The sequence below is a fragment of the Leopardus geoffroyi genome, chromosome D1, assembly GCF_018350155.1.
Source record: "Leopardus geoffroyi isolate Oge1 chromosome D1, O.geoffroyi_Oge1_pat1.0, whole genome shotgun sequence".
NCBI lineage: Eukaryota > Metazoa > Chordata > Mammalia > Carnivora > Felidae > Leopardus > Leopardus geoffroyi.
In genome coordinates, this window is record NC_059329.1 from 37,931,887 (window position 1) to 37,949,759 (window position 17,873).

At 38.8% G+C, this 17,873-nt stretch overlaps 1 protein-coding gene across 3 annotated transcripts in view; it reads left to right on the forward strand.

Moving 5' to 3' along the window:
- Positions 1-17,873, forward strand: part of MTMR2 (myotubularin related protein 2) — a 116,258-nt gene that overhangs the window by 47,905 nt on the left and 50,480 nt on the right. For all 3 annotated transcript variants that reach the window (XM_045483558.1, XM_045483559.1, XM_045483560.1), the window contains one exon: positions 17,303-17,378. In XM_045483558.1, the coding sequence (XP_045339514.1) occupies positions 17,303-17,378 (76 nt within the window). The remainder of the gene's footprint in view (positions 1-17,302; positions 17,379-17,873) is intronic.

Sequence of the window (17,873 nt, forward strand, 5' to 3'; positions counted from 1 at the left end):
ACCCCTAATTGAATGTCTCTTGGAACCACTTGTTAGCTACATCTGGGAAATGAAAGAAGGAAATTCTCTATTTTATTCAGAGTTCCAAATAAAATCTGTGCATTTGTTCACTAACTCACTCCACTCTCTTGAAATTTCTGGAGTGTTATGGGGAAACAGTGTCTAGTAAGATGTGGTTTCTGCCAGCATGAAGCTTAGAGTCATGTAGTGGGAAAGGAGGTAAGCAAGTCAGTGATTATTACATGATAGATACTATGAAGATCCCTTGGGAGCAAAGAGGGCAGAACATTCTAAAATATTCTAAAGCAGAACATTCTAAAGTTTATATTATAGGTAAATAAGGTGCTGCTGCATTTAAAAATACTTATGAGAAAGTATTTGGATGGCATTTACAAAAAGAAGAATTTAAAGAAAAATAAATTTATTGGGTAAGAAAAAAGAATATACTATAAGCCCCTTGAGGGCAGACATGTTTGTCATATTTCCTGTTGTATTCTTAGAACTCACTATCTAGAATGTGGAAGGTACTCAAGAAAAATTTGTTGACTGAATCAGTAGAAGAGAATGAGAAATACAAAGTTACTTACTCATTTTCCTGTTTACTTTCCATTCTTAATAGTCCCCTAGTTGTTATGTCTGGTAGGCTTGCCTTTCTCTGGTTCAGCTAATGCACCACCATAAGGCTAATCCTCCTCTGACATCACTTTCATAATATGATACCCTTGTTTAAAAATTCTTCAAGGGGATCCCTGTTTCTCTGAGAAAGTGGAGACTTTTAAGCCTTGTGTTCAGGGTTCTCCCTGTTTGGTCCCATCAAAGCTGTCACACTGTATGTCCATCTTTTCAGAAACATAAGCCCACCACTTCAGATAGGGATTCTTGTTATCATCCCTTAAACATCATGTGCTCATTCCTACTTCCGTTCATGCTTGCTCACACATCTGGAATGCACTTCCTTCTACTCTTCAGTGGAACAGATCATGGTCAGTATGTTAATAATAGACTCAGCCCCATCAGGTGATTCCAGTCCATTATCTTTTTTTTTTTTTTCCTGATAGGAGATATTTGGATAATAATCAGAAAATGTTGAAAAAAACTTTGAAGAAATTAGGAAAATTTGGAAGAGAGACAAGACAGAAGGCAGTCACTAATTCACCTCTGTCATCAAAGAACCACCAAAATCCACCTGAAAATATTCACAGTGGTCTCATATTCATCCTTAATAGGGAAATGATTTCAGTCCAAACTGTCATGATTTCCATTTTACTGCAACTTTTCTCCCCAAAATTACCATTAACTCTCTTTTGTAAGATTTTGTATCTTTTATAACAACACTAGTTTTTTTTTTTTTTTATTATACAAGTAGTATAATGAAATAAAAATTTGTGGGAAATAGAAATAGGATTAAGGAAAAAATTAAAATCACCAGAACTTTTACTACTAGTACTCTTAGTATTTGATACACAGAGACTCTTCCATAAAAATTTCTACTTTGGGGGTGCCTGGGTAGCTCGGTTGGTGAAGTGTCTGACTCTTGATCTTGACTCAGGTCTTGATTTCAGGGTCTTGAGTTCAAGCCCTGCATTGGGCTCCATGCTGGGCTCCACACTGGGTGTGAAGTCTACTTAAAAAAAAAAAAAAAAAAAAGAGAATTCTACTTTGACATTTACAAGATTGGGTATCAGAGTAAAAGATCCTCAGCTCTGCTCACCACAAGTTTATGTTACCAGCAATTGGCTAGGCTCTAGTAAGTAATGTCTTGCCTACTGTACTCCATCTATGGTGTGTTCATTGGGTTTGTAACTAACTTGATGTGGTTTGAAGATATTATTAATCCCCTTAAGGCTTAAAAGAATAAAATCTCCAAATATCTTAAAATTTTTAGTAAAAAGAGCCAAATAATTATAATAGAAACATAATAGAGATTGTTTAAAAATTAGAAAGTATGAAAAGCTGATAAATGGGAAAGCATATTTAATATGTTCATGATGCAACAGAAATAATATTGACTGTATTCAATCGATATTGAGGAGATTAGGAAAAATGTATGCACCTAAAGGTTATTTAATTAAGTGGAATACTAATTAACATGGTGCTAATTCTGGAGAAGACAAGAAGTGTTTCAGACTTCAAGATTAAGCATAATGAAAGTGCTGCTGATAGAATTTCTGTTATAACACACACAAGATTCCATATAATCATCTTTATATAGAGAGAAAAGGCACATAAAAAGGTATTTGACAAAATTCAACATCTATTTCAGGTTTTTAGAACTTTTAATTAGAAAAGAATAGGTAAATACTTATGTAAGCATCTTGCTTAATAGTAAAATATTAAATTAGTAGAAGTAATCCCACTAAAGACCAAGATAAGATTACCTGCTATCATGCCTGTGTTATTTAACATTGCATGTAAGTACTGTCCAATGCAATTAGATAAGAGAAATGCATGGTAGGCATATTATTGAAAAGGAAGAGGCAAAATAAGCATATCTTTTACCTGGAAATAAAAATTGAGTGAAAATTATTGGAAACAAAAGACTTTAATTGAATGACTGATTATAAAAAGGAGTTTGGAAGTCATCAGTCACTCTGTCCTAACAAGTAAAAAGCAGAACAAGCTGAAAGTCAACAACTCTTCTTAGATCCTTCAGAGAACTGAGGTGACAGGGCAGATAGCTGACCTCCAAATGGGACAGATGGGTAGAGCAGAAACCCACAAGCAGAAACCTTCTCAGGAACCAGTATCAAAACAACTGTAATTGATGAATTGCTGGGGGCTCAGTATGGACAAATCTGAGAGTTAAGAACTCCAGGGAAGCCCCACACTAGTTCTACATACTTATGTGAGTTTTACCTACAAAAACCCTACCAGGTTCTCACACTGAAGAGTGAGAAAAATCTCTGTTGCTCTTCGGCAGAGGGAGGGGAAAAACAGCCAGTTTGAAATATGTTCAAAACGTTCTGTTTTTCTCTCTCTTTTTAAAAAAAAAAAAATATTTATTTTTAGAGAGAGAAGGGGGGAGAGAGGAGCAGAGAGAGAGAGAATCTCAAGCAGGCTTTACGCTCAGTGCAGAGCCTGATGTGGGACTCGATCTCAAAACCCCAGGATCATGACCTGAGCCGAAATCAAGAGTTGGATGCTTCAACTGACTGAGCCACCCATGCACCCCCAAAATGTTGTTTGTTTGTTTGTTGGATAAGGCCTGCCGTTGAGAGAAACTGTTTTACTAGCCTATCCTGCCTGATTTTGTCAGAGCCTACCTGACCTGGGAGAAAGGAAATACCCAACTCCAGCCTCCTCTAGTCTTCTGCCTGGGGGAAGAGAAATACCCATGGCTAGTCAGCCAAATTCAGGGTTGGGGAGATGTGGGTGTGGGGACTTAAGAACTTGTGAGTGTCACAACCCAGAGGCACAAGCTCACTGAAAGACTGACAACTATAGGACTTAGTCCTAGGACTACGGAACACTTCCCTTCCCACCTCCACACCTTACCACCACATCACTGAAGGCCTGCGTATTAAGTACTTTTTACCTAGTCGTCATGTCCAACTTTCAACAAAAAAATAATGGACATACTAAAAGCCAAGTTTGATATGTAAGAATCAACAGCTTTCTCTTATGAAAATACTTATAAAATATCAGGGGGGAAAGATCCTATTTATAAGAACAATGAAAAAATATAAAATATCCAAGAGTAAACTTAAGGTATATGTAGAAATTTTAAAACTCTGCTGAATAATATAAAAGAATGCTTAAATGGAAAGACATACCTTGTTGTTTGACAGAAATGCTCAATAGGGGTGCCTAGGTGGCTCAGTCGGTTAAATGTCTGACTTCAGCTCAGGTCATGATATCACAGTTTGTGAGTTCAAGCCCCGCATCGGGCTCTGTGCTGACAGCTTGGAGCCTGGAGCTAGCTTCTGATTCTGTGTCTCCCTCTCTGTCTCTGCCCCTCCACAGCTCACTCTCTGTCTCTCTCTCTCTCTCTCTCTCTCTCTCTCTCTCTCAAAAATAAATAAAAATTAAAAAAAAAAAAGAAATGCTCAATATTGTTCAGATTTTAATTTTTGTTTATTCTGTAAGTAATATGGTTAAAACTTGACAGGCTGATTCTAAAATTTGTAATAACATAAGTCTGGAAACAATAGAAATGTCTTTTGGTGGGGTGATGACTAATTTATATGTTTTTAATTGAATACTATGCAGTCTTTGGAAAACAGAGGTGGATCTCCATGTGTTAATGTGAAAGTGTATTCAAGGCAGTTAAAAAATCAAGAGTCAAACAGTGTGTATAAGTTCCCATCTGTTGGGAATTGTTGAGGGGAGGAGTAAAGAAGCTGTGGATACACAAGGAGGTAGTATTAATTAGAGGCAAGTAGAATGGAAACGAGGAAACATGTTTGGAGGCTCTTTGAATGATTCCAAGTGAAAATTGATAAAGGACAGGTACTAGGATGTGGCTGTAATGTGTTAAAGCTGCCTGAATGTTGCAGATCAGGGGAAGGTAGAAGTCAAAGATGATGGCCCCAGATGTCAAACCTGGTGACAGATTCTGGTTTCCTTCTTTTCTGATGCCCGTCCTTTCTACACTTTCCTATTCCTTTCTCCTCAGCCAAAGAGATGACCACAGTGTTCCCTTCAGCCCTTGTTCACCTCCCAGCTCCCTTCTTCTTTCTTCCTTGCGCTCTCTTTTATTCTCGTAGCTCCAGCTATTGTTTCTTTGTGGATGACTTCCACCCCTTGTCTCTGGTCCTGATCTCTTTCTCAGCCTGCGATCCGTCATGTCAGTTGCTTGCTGTGCGGTTGCTCTAGGATGCTGTTATGCTGTGATCATAATCTTAGGACAGTCCTACCTCTGTTCAAGTTCAGCTGCTGTTGCAAGGTGTATGCCACCTTGGAAAAGTTGCTTAACTTCTACAGGGGGCAGTTACTCCATTTATAAACGGGAATAGCACTACTACTTCTCTTCTGGGGTATTAGAAACACTAAATGAATAATGATCTTCTAAAAGCAGTACGTTAACTAGGCCAGTTCATGATATTTTCCTTGGTGTGAGGCGAAATGAAAGTAATTGAGATAATATTTTATTGGTCTACTTATCTACTTCTGTTTCATTTTTGACAGATATTCTGTTACGAGCCATCTTTTATCGAGGAAAGACTGTTCTGTATTACAAGAGTATATCCTCCTAACTTTTTGGTTTTAAATATCTGTTTTCTGTTATAAAATGATGTTGCTAATGGATAGTAGTCATTATTGTGGTTCTTTTAGTGTTCTCAGTTATAAGAAAATAGTCTGCAGCCGCATAATACCCCTCCCCCGTCTCCTGTTATTTACTTGGTGTATTAGTTTGGCACATTTGTTACAACTGATAAACCAATACTGATACTTTATTCTTAGTTAAAATCCCTAGTTTACATAAAGGTTCACTCTTTGTCTTGCACAGCTTGTGGGTTTTGACAAATGTATAGTGACACGTTTCCACCATTACTGTATCATGCATAGTAGTTTCACTGTCCTAAAATGTCTGTGCCCCACCGATTTGTCTCTCCCTCCCTTTCACTGAACCCCTGGCAACCCTTCATCTGTTTACTGTCTACATACATTTGCCTTTTTCAGAATGTCATGTAGTTGAAATCCTCTAACACATAGCCAGATTGACTTCTTTCACTTAATGGTATGCCTTTAAGGTTCCTCTGTTTCTTCTTTTGTCTTGATAACCCATTTTTTTAAAGTTTACTTAGAGAGAGAGAGAGAGAGAGAGAGAGAGAGAGAAGGAGAGAGAGAAGGAGAGAGAGCACGAGTGGGAGAGGGACAGAGAGAGAGGGAGAAAGAGAGAATCCCAAGCAGACTCTGCTCAGTGTGGAGTCCAGTGTAGGGCTTGATCTCACGACCCTGAGAGATCACGACCTAAGCCATTATCAAGAGTCAGTTGCTCAATTGACTGAGCCCCCCCGGTGCCCCCCCACCTTGTTTTTAAGTGAGAGAGAGCACGAGCAGGTGAGAGGGGGAGAGGGGGAGGAGGGGAATAGAGAGAGAGAGAGAGAGAGACAGACAGACAGACAGAAAGAATCTTAAGCAGGTTCCATGTTCAGCATGGAGCCTGATGTGGGGCTTGATCCCATGACCCTGGGATCATAACCTGAGTCAAAACCAACAGTCAGAGGCTCAACCAACTGAGCCACCCAGGTGGCCCTCATTTATTTTTTATACTGAATAATGTTTCTTTGCATAGATGTACCATTGTTTGCTTATCTGTTCATTGTATGAAAGACTTTTTGGTTGCTTCCAAGTTTTCACAGTTATGAACAGCTTGCATTCAAAATTTGATTCAAAGGGCACCAGTGGCTCAGTCTGTTAAGCATCCGACTTCAGCTCAGGTCATGATCTTGCAGTTCATGGGTTTGAGCCCCGTGTTGGGCTCTGTGCTGACAGCGAGGAGCCTGGAACCTGCTTCAGATTCTGGGTCTCTTTCTGCTCCTCTCCCGCTCACGTTCTGTCTCTCTCTCAAAAATAAATAAACATTAACAAAAAATTTTTTAAATTTGATTCAAGATTCAAAGTTGAAAAATTTTCCTGATATTAGGTGTATTCATTCTTAGGGCTTCTATAACAGAGCACTGCAAACTGAGTGGCTTAGAACACAGGAATTTATTTTTTTCACAGTTCTGGAGTGTGATATTGTGCTATATATAATAGGAAATATATATTTTGGTTTTCATTCTCAGCTCCTGGCCAGAGCTTCTAAAACCTTTGTAATTTACTAAGCGATAAAAGCCATAGGAAGATCTTTTATTCTAATACTTGGTTTCTGTTTCTGGCTCCTGAAGCAGTCCCAGAGTGATAAAAGTGAAAGGAACATCTTTTGTTATAACACACCCCTTTCAGCCATACTGAGTTAATGTTAGCCAGGTGCTTTTGGAAAGCCTCTAAGGTTGGGGGCCTCATTGTCAGGGGGAACCAAACCTCACCAAAGCAACTAGAGGTTTGGAACTTTTAGCCCCACTCCCTTCTCTGGGAGTGGGAGAGGGGCTGGAGGTTGATTTAATAATTAATGGCCCAGTGATTGGATCAGCCATGTCTAAGTAATGAAGCCTGCATAAAAACATCCCAACTGAAGAGGTTTGGAGAGCTTCTGGACTGGTGAATATCTAGAGGTGCTGGGAGGGCGATGATGTGCCTGTCCAGAGAGGGCATGGAAATTACATCCATCCTCTTACCTTGTACTTTGCCTTTGGGCCTCTTCCACCTGGCTGTTTCTCACTTGTATCCTTTATAATAAACTGGCAAATGTAGTTTGTAAAGTGTTTCCCTGAGTTTTATTAGCTATTCTAGCAAATTATTGAACCTGGGAAGGGAGTCATGGGAACCTGATTCATGGATGACTGGTCAGAAGTACAGGTGACAGTCTAGGGCTTGAGATTGGTGCTTCAAGTGGGGGCAGTCTTGTGGACTGAGCCCTTAGCCTGTGGGTTCTGTGCTACTTGCGGGTGTTAATGTAATAATTGGATTGTAGGACACCCAGCTGGTGTCCACTGAGAATTGGAGAATTGTTTCCTATGGAAAAACCCACAGTGTCAGAAGTGTTGAGAGTATGGGAAACAATTTTTTTTTAGGAGGTTAGAATCTGAAATCAAGGGGACAAAATTGGTTTCTTCCGAGGGTTCTAGGGGAGAACCTGTTCTGTACCTCTCCCCTAGCTGCTGGTGAAGGCCAATTTTCCTTGGTGTTTTTTGGCTTGTAGATCCATCACTCCAATCTCTGCCTCCATCTACACATGGCATTCACCCTGTATCTCTGTGTCTTATAAGGACAGCAGTTATATCAATTTAGGGCCCACTCTCCTCCGGTATATCCTCATCCTAACTAATTATATCTACAGTGACCCTATTTCCAAATAAGGTCACATCCCCATAGACTGTCAGTCAGGACTTCAACCTATCCTTATTGGGGAGAGAAGGGCACAACAGTTCAACTCATAGCATGAAATGGTGCTTGCCAGACTGTTCCTCTTTAGATACTTACCCTTTTTTGTTGTTGAATCGTTGATGGTGATATGTTATCCAGCTCTTGGTAGTTGTGGTTTCAACAGAAAACCAGATTGTCCTTGGCAGTGTTATAATAAGAAAGGGCTATCCTGTGCTCAAAATTGTGCTTTTAAATGTGTAACCAATAAGATTTATCCCAGATGCCAGTTTGTGGCTCTACCCGTTCAGTATTTTGTTTGTATGGTTTGTTTGCTTACTTTGTGGTTTGTCAAGTCAAGTTGTGTAAAAAATAAAGTAAAGTTGATGTTAAAAACGTTTTTTACAAGAATTATCCAATGAAGAATGGATACTTAATTTTTTCCTTCACAGTTTGAGTGTATAAAGAAACTAGAGAGGATAGTTTGTAATTTCTACAGACTCATTGTTCCCTTTCAGGTGATTATAATGTAGTGTTTTGCAGATTTCCAAAATATTCTTTCCTGTTTTTCTGTCATCTGACATTCCATGTGAAAACTGACCCATAAACCTGCTCCCTTCCAGATCATCATTATAGACAAGGTTTCTGAATTTCCTTTATAGTAATTTCCTGATTGGAGTGAAAGGGGAAGAGAGGGAGAGAAAGGGAGGTAGTTTAAAGTCACATGGAAAGTTACTGAGCAGTTTGAAAATAGTTTGATTAAGTGGGCATAGAAGAAAATGGGGAACAATAACATCATTGGAGAGCAGAACTGAACTGATTATGTTTTGGGAATAAAAGAATTATAAATTTTAGTCTGTTTGGTAGGGTTTTTTTTTCACCAGTAAGATTTTAATATGATGGATAGACTTTTCTTGGTAATAAGAAAATGGTTAAATATTATATTAAATGGTACCAAAGAGCAGACCTTACATCATCTTATCTTATTGATAGGCGTCCAGAGCTCCTGAGGCAGGCTGGGATCTCATCTGTACCAGGTTTTATGTATTCCAAGGGATTTCTCTCCTCCTCTCATCTGAGAGTTCTATGACTTTTTCTACACCAAAGATATGTCCATGTTAATGCAGAAAAACCTAATGAATCAGTCTGGCTTGGCTGTTTTCGTGCCCCAGCCCCCATTTTAGGAAGATAGACCTCTTGTTTTTGCGTGGTCCTCTTTTGATCTTGACTCCTCTCTTTGTTGAATCTGTATTTCTTCTTCCATTACTGACATATCTGGGATACAGTTCTTCTCAAGTAAAAACCATCCAGTATTACTCAAATAATTGCTTGTGTTTGTTTCATAAACCTAGGGTCAAATTTGATCACTTCTTCCAACAAGTGTCAAATATTCCTTTTTATTTCTACTACCACAGAGTAATCCAGGATTTTGATATTTTTCTGTTAGATTATTATAATTTCATCTTTATCATATTTAGTTTTGTACATGTTCTTGACTGTGCCATTTACCTTTATCAGAGACCTGCAGTAATTTTCCTTTACATGACTGGTCAAGTTTAAAATCCTTACTCCACCCCCACCTAATATTTTATCATAAAAATTTCCAAATACACTGTTGAGTTGCATGAGTTCTTCATATATTTTAAATATTAACCCCTTATCAGATATGCAGATATTTTCTCCCATTCAGTCAGTTGTCTTTACATTTTGTTCCTGGTTTCCTTTGCTGTACAGAACTTTTTTTGTTTGGTATAGTTCCACTTGTTTATTTTTGCTTTTGTTGCCTTTGCTTTTGGTATCAGATCTAAAAAATCATTGCCAATCCCAGTGTCAAGGAGCTAAAACCCTCTGTGTTTTCATCGAGGAGTTTTATGGTTTTAGAAATTACGTTCACATCTTTAATCCATTTTGAGTTGATTTTTGTGTATGGTATAAGAGAGGGTCCAGTTTCACTCTTTTGCACATAGCTGCCCAGTTTCCTCAGCTCCGTTTATCGAAGAGAATGTCCATTCCCTGTTGTATATTCTTGGCAACTTTATTGTAATTAATTGGCCGTATATGTGTGAGTTTATTTCTGTGCTCTGTATTTTGTTCCACTGATCTTTGGGTCTGTTTTTATGCCAGTACCATATGGTTTTAGTTATTACACCTTTGTAATATAGTTTGAAATCAAGTGTGATACCTCTAGCTCTGTTTTTCAAGATTGCTTTGGCTATTTGGGGTCTTTTGTGGTTCAATGTAAATTTTAAGATTTTTTTTGTTCTATTTCTGTGAAAAATGGCATTGGGAATTTGATAGAGATTGCATGAAACCTTTTATGTTTTTTTTTTAAGTTTTTTTTTTAACATTTATTTTGAGAAACCGTGAGTGGGGGAGGGGCAGAGAAAGAGGGAGAGAGTAGAGAATCTCAAGCAGACTCCACACTGCCAGCACAGAACCTGACAACATAGGGCTTGAACTCATCAACTGTGAGATCATTACCTGAGCCCAAGTTGGACGCTTAACCGACTGAACCACCCATGAGCCCCATACTTTTCTGTTTTTAATGTCACAATTTAACCCTTTTTTTTAAGTTTTAAAAATTTCTTTGCAAGGGGGTGGAGGAGCATAGAGAGAGGGAGAGGGACAAGTGCAGAGCCCTATGGGGGAATTGAGCTCATGAACCTGATCATGACTTGAGCCAGGATCAAGAGTCCAATGCTCAACCAGCTGAACCACCCAGGCACCCCACCTCTTTTTATGTTGTGTATTCATGAAGAAATTATACTGTCTACAGTTATTCTTAATGTTCTTTTCCTTTAACCTGTATAATATAGTTAAGTGTTTACATACCATCCTATTATAGAATCAGAGTTTTCTGAATCTATTATATTTACCATTACCAGTGAGTTGTATATTTTGCTTTGTTTTCATGTTACTGTTAGTATCTTTTCATTTCAGCTTCAAGAACTCCTTTCAGCATTTTTTTTTAAGGCAGATCCAGTGGTGATGAACTCCCTCAGCATTTGTTCTTCTGGGAAAGTCTTTATTACTTCTTTATTTCTGAAGGACACCTTTGCTGGATAAAGTATTCTTGGCTGGCAATTTTTTCCTTTCAATATTTTGAATATATCATTTCATTCTCTGCTGGCTAGATTACCACTGAGAAGTCTGCTGATAGCCTGATGGGGGTTCCTTTTGTAGGCTGCAGAGGGAGGAGGTCATTGACCTGGTACTTGGGATGTTGAGCATTCCTGTGGCTTAGATGAGGGCATCTTTGGAGGAGGTTTTCCCAGTGACTCATGGGTGGGTTTCCTTTTGGAGTCCAGAATGGAGAACTGCATCCCTTTAATGCCTTCTGAAATTCTTATCTGGCTCTTTCCTGAACTCCTCCGTTCCCCCACATCATGGAACTCTTGTTTTAAATCTTTGGGTGCCGCAGAAGAGAGATGGGTTTCTTTAGCAGTGTCCCCTGCTAGAGAAGCTGGGCACTCACTGCTCTCCCTTTTCCTCTATGGGAAGGATCCCTCACCTGCTTTTTCTTTGATCTGTGGAACCTTGTGGGGAGGGGTGATGCTGGCAGAGTTCCTCTTACCAACTTTTATGTATCCAAAACTTTATTTTTTCCTTTTCCTTCCAGTGGAGTGTTGGAACTTCTCTTCCAGAGTCCTGGACTTCTTTAAAGGCTTTCTCATCCATGGGTGTCTGCCCAAGTTAGTGTTTTCCAGGTGCTATAGCTAGGTTGGAGGTTTGGAGTCAGTTCACAGGCTCCTGCGGTTTCCACAGCCTGTACCAGGTTCTGTCTACCTATTACCTGATGCACAAGTGTGTGAGACTCCTCCAGGGTCCCTTGACATATGGTGCTGGATTCCATTGCTCCCATGGAGGTATTTTTTGTTGTTGTTCATGGACAGATGCCAAATTTTAGATGTGAGTGGGCAAAAAAAATGAGGTCCATCTTACGGTGCCATGATGATATCGCTCTTCTTGCTGTTTTCTCTAGAATCGTAAGATGGTTGCTGTTTTGTAGCTAAATTTAGAAGTTAGTAGTTCAAGGATTAGGGAAATTTATGACATGCTGTCTCAAATATTAATCCCGGTCTATTTTAGAGCAGAGGAACAAAGCACCATGTGATTAGGCCATTGTAGAAAGAGATGTAAAAACTTACAGTGATGCTTCTCTTAAGTGAATAAGTGTTTTTTACATTTTAATAGCACCTTGCAAATCGCCTTATGATGCAGCTGTCTCATGTCATATTCACAAACCTGTAAGGTAGATGTTGATATTATCTCGATAATATAAATGATGAACCTAAGATTCAGAGAGGTTACTGTGGTGGCGGTAAGTGGATTTTGGTGGGGGGCAGGAAGGTAGTTAACATGTAAAACTGAAGTCTTCACTATATACCATGCATTTCTTATATGTAAGTTTTAATTTTGATTTCCCCTTTTCAGCTTAATTACCACCTCAGGTAATTTTTTTTTTTCCTTTTTTAAAAGCAGGACATGTGGGTTATATTTTTGGTAGCCTGGCATATCTGAGAATAATTTCCTGTCGCCGTCAAAGATGTCAGAGGGGTCACAGCATTTTTCTCACAAAGATCCGATAACATTTTGTTACTGTTTTCTAGAATATAGTTTTACCAGATAAATTGAAGCTCGCCTGATCTTGTTTTTGTACATGACATCCCCCCTCCCCCACCTCTCTCTTTTGGCCTGTATTCTCAGAGGTTGTCTTAATTCTTAACAGTTCAAAAAATTTGCTGTGATTCACTTAGACCTATCTGTCATTGACTTTTATGTGGAACATGGTAAACTATTTTGATCAACAAACTTAGAACCTGTGTTCATTTCAAAAGCATGTTCTTCACTTATGTATTGGATTATTGCTCTTGATTTTTTTCCTTCAGGAAATAGAATTCTTTTATTGATACTTTAACATCTTTTGTCTGTTTTTCCTACAGATTCTTAGAGCAGTTTTCATGTTTGTCCTCAACATAAATGCTGTTTTCTGAATAATCAACTCAGTTCTTTATTATTTCCAACACAAATTTTGTTACTACGTTTTTAATTTTTGCAATCATTCCTTATCTTACCATTTCTCTTAGTCTCCGTGTGTCTGTCCTTATATCTTTGTTTTATTTCTTAGGGAATATGGTTGATTTCCTTTTGGGTGTATGCCAGATAGCTTGTAAATGTTTCTACTAATGCCTAAAAGAATTCTTTTCAGAAGACTACTTTTTTGTTGAGCTTCAAGCTGGTACTCCTTGTCCTTGTCAAATAATCTTTTTTTTTTTTTTTTTTCCCCTAGGCCCTGTTGTTTCTCTTCTATTTAAGGGTAGATTTGTTCATAGTCAGTGTTTGCCAACAAAGGGTCCAGATTGCCCTTGGCCCTGCTCTGTTTACTTGGGTTCCTTTTTATATCTTCAGCTCTAAAGTGAGTTGTTTTGTATATCCTCTAGGGCATGCCTTCTGTTAAAAATCTGTCATCTGGGGGCAGCTTTTCTGGGCAGATAATGGGATCTTGACTTGCTTCCCTTCGTTGCCTTGTTCTCTGACATTCTCATCAGAACAAGAGTGAGAGAGTCTATGGCTCTCAACGTGACTGCCTGCATGAGTTCCTGGTCTCACCTCTCACTTGATAAAGCTTTACTTACAAACCTTACACCTTCTGTACTACTGTGTGTCTGTGCCAGAACTGCCTTCCTCCCTACTTCTGTTTACAACACACGTTTTCTGGGGTGTGCAGTGTTCTTCTGAGTGTAGAAATACAGGAAGAGAGTAAAGTCATGGGAACAACACTGTGGCAGCTACGAGGATGTATACCTGTGCAGTATAGCAACTATTGCCCAGCTTTGTAAGTGACACGATATTTGTATTTCCAAGTCAGGTGGTTAGATGATGGGCAAAAGATAAAGCATTTCATATGATCTTTCACATGTGTAGCATGCTTGAGTTTTGTTCTTTTGTATACTGTGTGCTCGTAATTACTTGTATCTTTCAATCCAGTTCTGTTGTTTTCATAATTAGAAATTCTTACCAGATTCCACTTATCAGTTGTTGGTCTGAATTTTTATTATGACGATTAATAGAAACACAAGTATATATTATATGTCAGTCAGCACTGGTATAAATGTTTTAAATGTATTAACTCATTTAACATTTTTGGGAGGTACCATGACTATTATCATTTCATAGATGGGAAAAATGAAGCATAGAGAGGAGTCGAACACTCTGCCCAAGAGTTCTTAGCATGTGGCATGGTCAGGATTTGAACCCAGGAAGTCTATATATTTTCATATTGCAAGTTTTTATCCTGTTTTTCTGCTTCTTCATTGCCTCATCCTTCGTCTCTCCTTCCTTCTGTCTTAATTCTTTCCTTTTTTTTTTATGGTTTCATAAAATGCTATATCAGGAACTGGCAACTAGATGCCATTCAAAAATATGACCTTTTAGGAGTTATAGGATGTGGCATATAAAAAATTATATGTGTGTGTATATATTTTAGTTCTTTGGGTATTGCATTAAGGTTACTTTATGAAACAAATTGTTAAACTTTCAAAAGTATAATATTAATTTGGTTAGATTATAAGTTTGTTAAACAGAATTAATTTGTTCTTTGTAGTTCCTACTTTATTGGCCTTAGATGAGCGTTGGGCTATGACAATAATGTCTAACCCTTTTGTCTAGTCTTCCCTAAGCACCTGACTTAAACTAAAGAACGCTTGATCATCAGGAAGATTAGATTCATTAGGTTAGTACTGATCAGTATGAGCACCACTAGAAATATAGGTGATTGAAATGTAGCTGGCCTGGATTGAGATATGCTATAATATAAAATACACTCTAGAATGTAAAAAAAATTAAAAAAAAATATGAATGAAAGGATATAAAATGTCCCATTACTACTTTTAAAAATATATTTTTAAATTCTTTTTAACATTTACTTATTTTTGAGAAACAGAGAGAGACAGAATGAGCAGGCGAGGAACAGAGAGAGAGGGAGACACAGAATCTGAAGCAGGTTCCAGGCTCTGAGCTGTCAGTATAGATCCCGATGCGGGGCTTGAACTCACAAACCGCGAGATCATGACCTGAGCTGAAGTCAGTTGCTTAACTGACTGAGCCACCCAGGTGCCCCTACTACTTTTAAAAATATTACATGCCAAAATGACAATACTTTTATCGTCATTTTATTTTATTTTTTTATTTACTGGATTAAATTAAAGATATTATTAAAATCAGTTTTGCCTGTTTCTTTTTACTTTAAAAATTTTTAAATGTTTACTTATTTTTGAGAGAGAGAATGCAAGTGGGGAGAGAGAGAGACAAAGACACAGAATCTGATGCAGGCTTCAGGCTCTGGGCTGTCAGTACAAAGCCCAATGTGGGGCTTGAACTCACGAACTGTGAGATAATGACCTGAGCTGAAGTCAGACACTTAACCGACTGAGCCACTCAGGCACCCCTCTTTTTACTTTTTTAATGTGACTACTAGAAAATTAAAAATCACATATATGGCCCATGTTATATTTCTATTCGGTATTCAGAGTGTATAAGATATGACACCTCTTCTCTCAGAGTCTGGTAGCAAGAAAGTAGATGGTGTGGTAAGTGCCAGATAGGAGCTCATGCATAGGAGAGCCCTGAGTGAGTTTGAGGGCCTGCAGAAGGTGACCTTTAAAGTGGCTGCAGTACATTGTTTTCTCTTCCTTTTTACCTACTTTTGAAGACTCTACATCTGCTTTTTGGACCAAAGGAAATAAAAGTCAAAAGCTACTTAAAAAGTGTTTGGGCATCTTTTTTCTAGTGGTGTTGGTTCTCAGTCTAATGAAACAAGTCAAGGTTGAAGCAGAAGGCCTGAGTCTGCACAGAGACCACTGCTCAGCCCTCCCCCAGATGTGACTTAGGCAACGAAATGGATGCTGGTGTCGTTTGTGAAGTATGAACACAGGTCAGCTTGAGATCTGTGGAGTTCAAGGTGTTTGGGGGACATCTGGATGGGGAGGAACAGTAGCAGTTGGTTGAATGGAACCTAGAGTGCAAGAAAAATCTGAGCTGGCAGCATAGACCGAAGTTAGTAGGTAAAGCCATAGGTAACGTATGAGATATCAGGAAGTGAGTAAAGTGAGGTGTGGACAAATCTCTGAAGAACAGGGAAGGTTGGGGAAAGGGAAATAAAGGTTATTGAAAAAGAATGGTCAGAGAAGGAAGAGTTTTACAGGATGGTGTGCTTTCAAGAAGCAGGCAAGTTAGGGTGCCTGGGTGGCTCAGTCGGTAAGCATCTGACTCTTGATTTTGGCTTAGATCATGATCTCATGGTTCATGGGTTCGAACCCTGAGTTGGGCTCTGTGCTGAAAGCACTGAACCTGCTTGGGATTCTCTCTCTCCCTCTCTTTCTGCCCACCCCCCCACCTCAAAAATAAATAAATACACATTAAAAAAAAGAGGCAAGTTCTAGATGAGGTCAGATGTAGTTGAGAGATAAAAATAAAGACTGAGAAATGTTCATTATCTATAATAATGAGAAAGTTATTGGGAAGAAAGTGGGTTCCCCGGAAGGATTGGGTTAGGTGGCAAAACCACATTGCGGGATGTTGAGGAATTAACATGAGCTAAAAAATTGGAGACAATAAAGATTAATGTCTAGAAGTGTAAGAGGTGGAGGTGGGGAGGCTTGTGGTAGCTAGGGGGATGTATTTAGACTTAGCATATGACAGTTGTGTGTGTGTGTGTGTGTGTGTGTGTGTGTGTGTGTGTGTGTATGTGTGTGTATGTGTCTTGCTTGTTTCATAAATCCATTATGCAACCATGTATCTGTATCTTTACATCCTTGGAATCCAGTGTAGCATCCTTTGTAAGCTAACTATTCAGTAACAGTTGTTGGTCATGATTGTAATATATTAATACCTCTTTCTCAACAAGATACTTTGTCGCCATCATTTCCAAATTCTCTAAACATTAGATCCGCATAAGACCTTGATATTATCTGAGTTTAAATGCACTAAGGCCCCTGGTCGTAGTTTAATGGAAAGCACATGGGCTTTGCAGTCCACTAAACTATGATTCACATCTAGATTCTGACTTGTCAGCCACGTGGCCTTGAAGAAGTTAATGGTCACTTTGGGCCTGTTTTCCCTCATCTGCGAAATGAGGATAATAAGACCTACACTTATAGGGCTGTTGTGGGATTGATTCATTGAGAAAACACGTAAACTGTTTTGTATGGTACCTCATATGAAGTAGGCACTCAGTAAATGCCCTGTAGAAAATCAGCAGCTTCACGTGTGGCACGTGCCAGCACCATAGTTTTTGTAATTTGATTTCAGGTAGTGTGTGTGATACAGTGTGAAAAATTGGCCTTTGAATAAAACATGTTTCTTTTCTTGCTCCCTCCTCCCCTTTCCGTTCCAGGTCCTGAGGGAATCTAACAAATTAGCAGAAATGGAAGAACCACCCTTGCTTCCAGGAGAAAATATTAAAGACATGGGTCTGTAATGGTATTTTTTGTTGAATTTCCTTCTCCTTTCTGAGGATACAGACTGTTCAATACTCTCCGGGTACAGAGAGCAGCCTCACTGTCCAAGACACCTTATGTCTGACTGCACTCATTACTGCCAGTCTTCCTAGCATTTGGTGTGTCCTGTAAGCCTGGATCTACTACGCTTACTGGTCATGTGTGTACTTGGACTACTGGGAAACATACATAGTGAATTACACCCTGCTGCTCCTCTTTACATTCATTTGCTTTACATTCATTGAAAGTAGGTGGCTTTTTGTCAACTGTCACGAAATTTTTTATTTTTTTAATTAAAAAAATATTTTTTAATGTTTATTGGTTTTGAGAGAGAGAGAGAGACAGACAGACAGAGAGCAGGGAAGGGGCAGAGAGAGAGGGAGACACAGAATCCGAAGTAGGCTCCAGGCTCTGAGCTGTCAGCACAGAGCCCAACGGGGCTTGAACTCACAGACCAAGAGATCATGA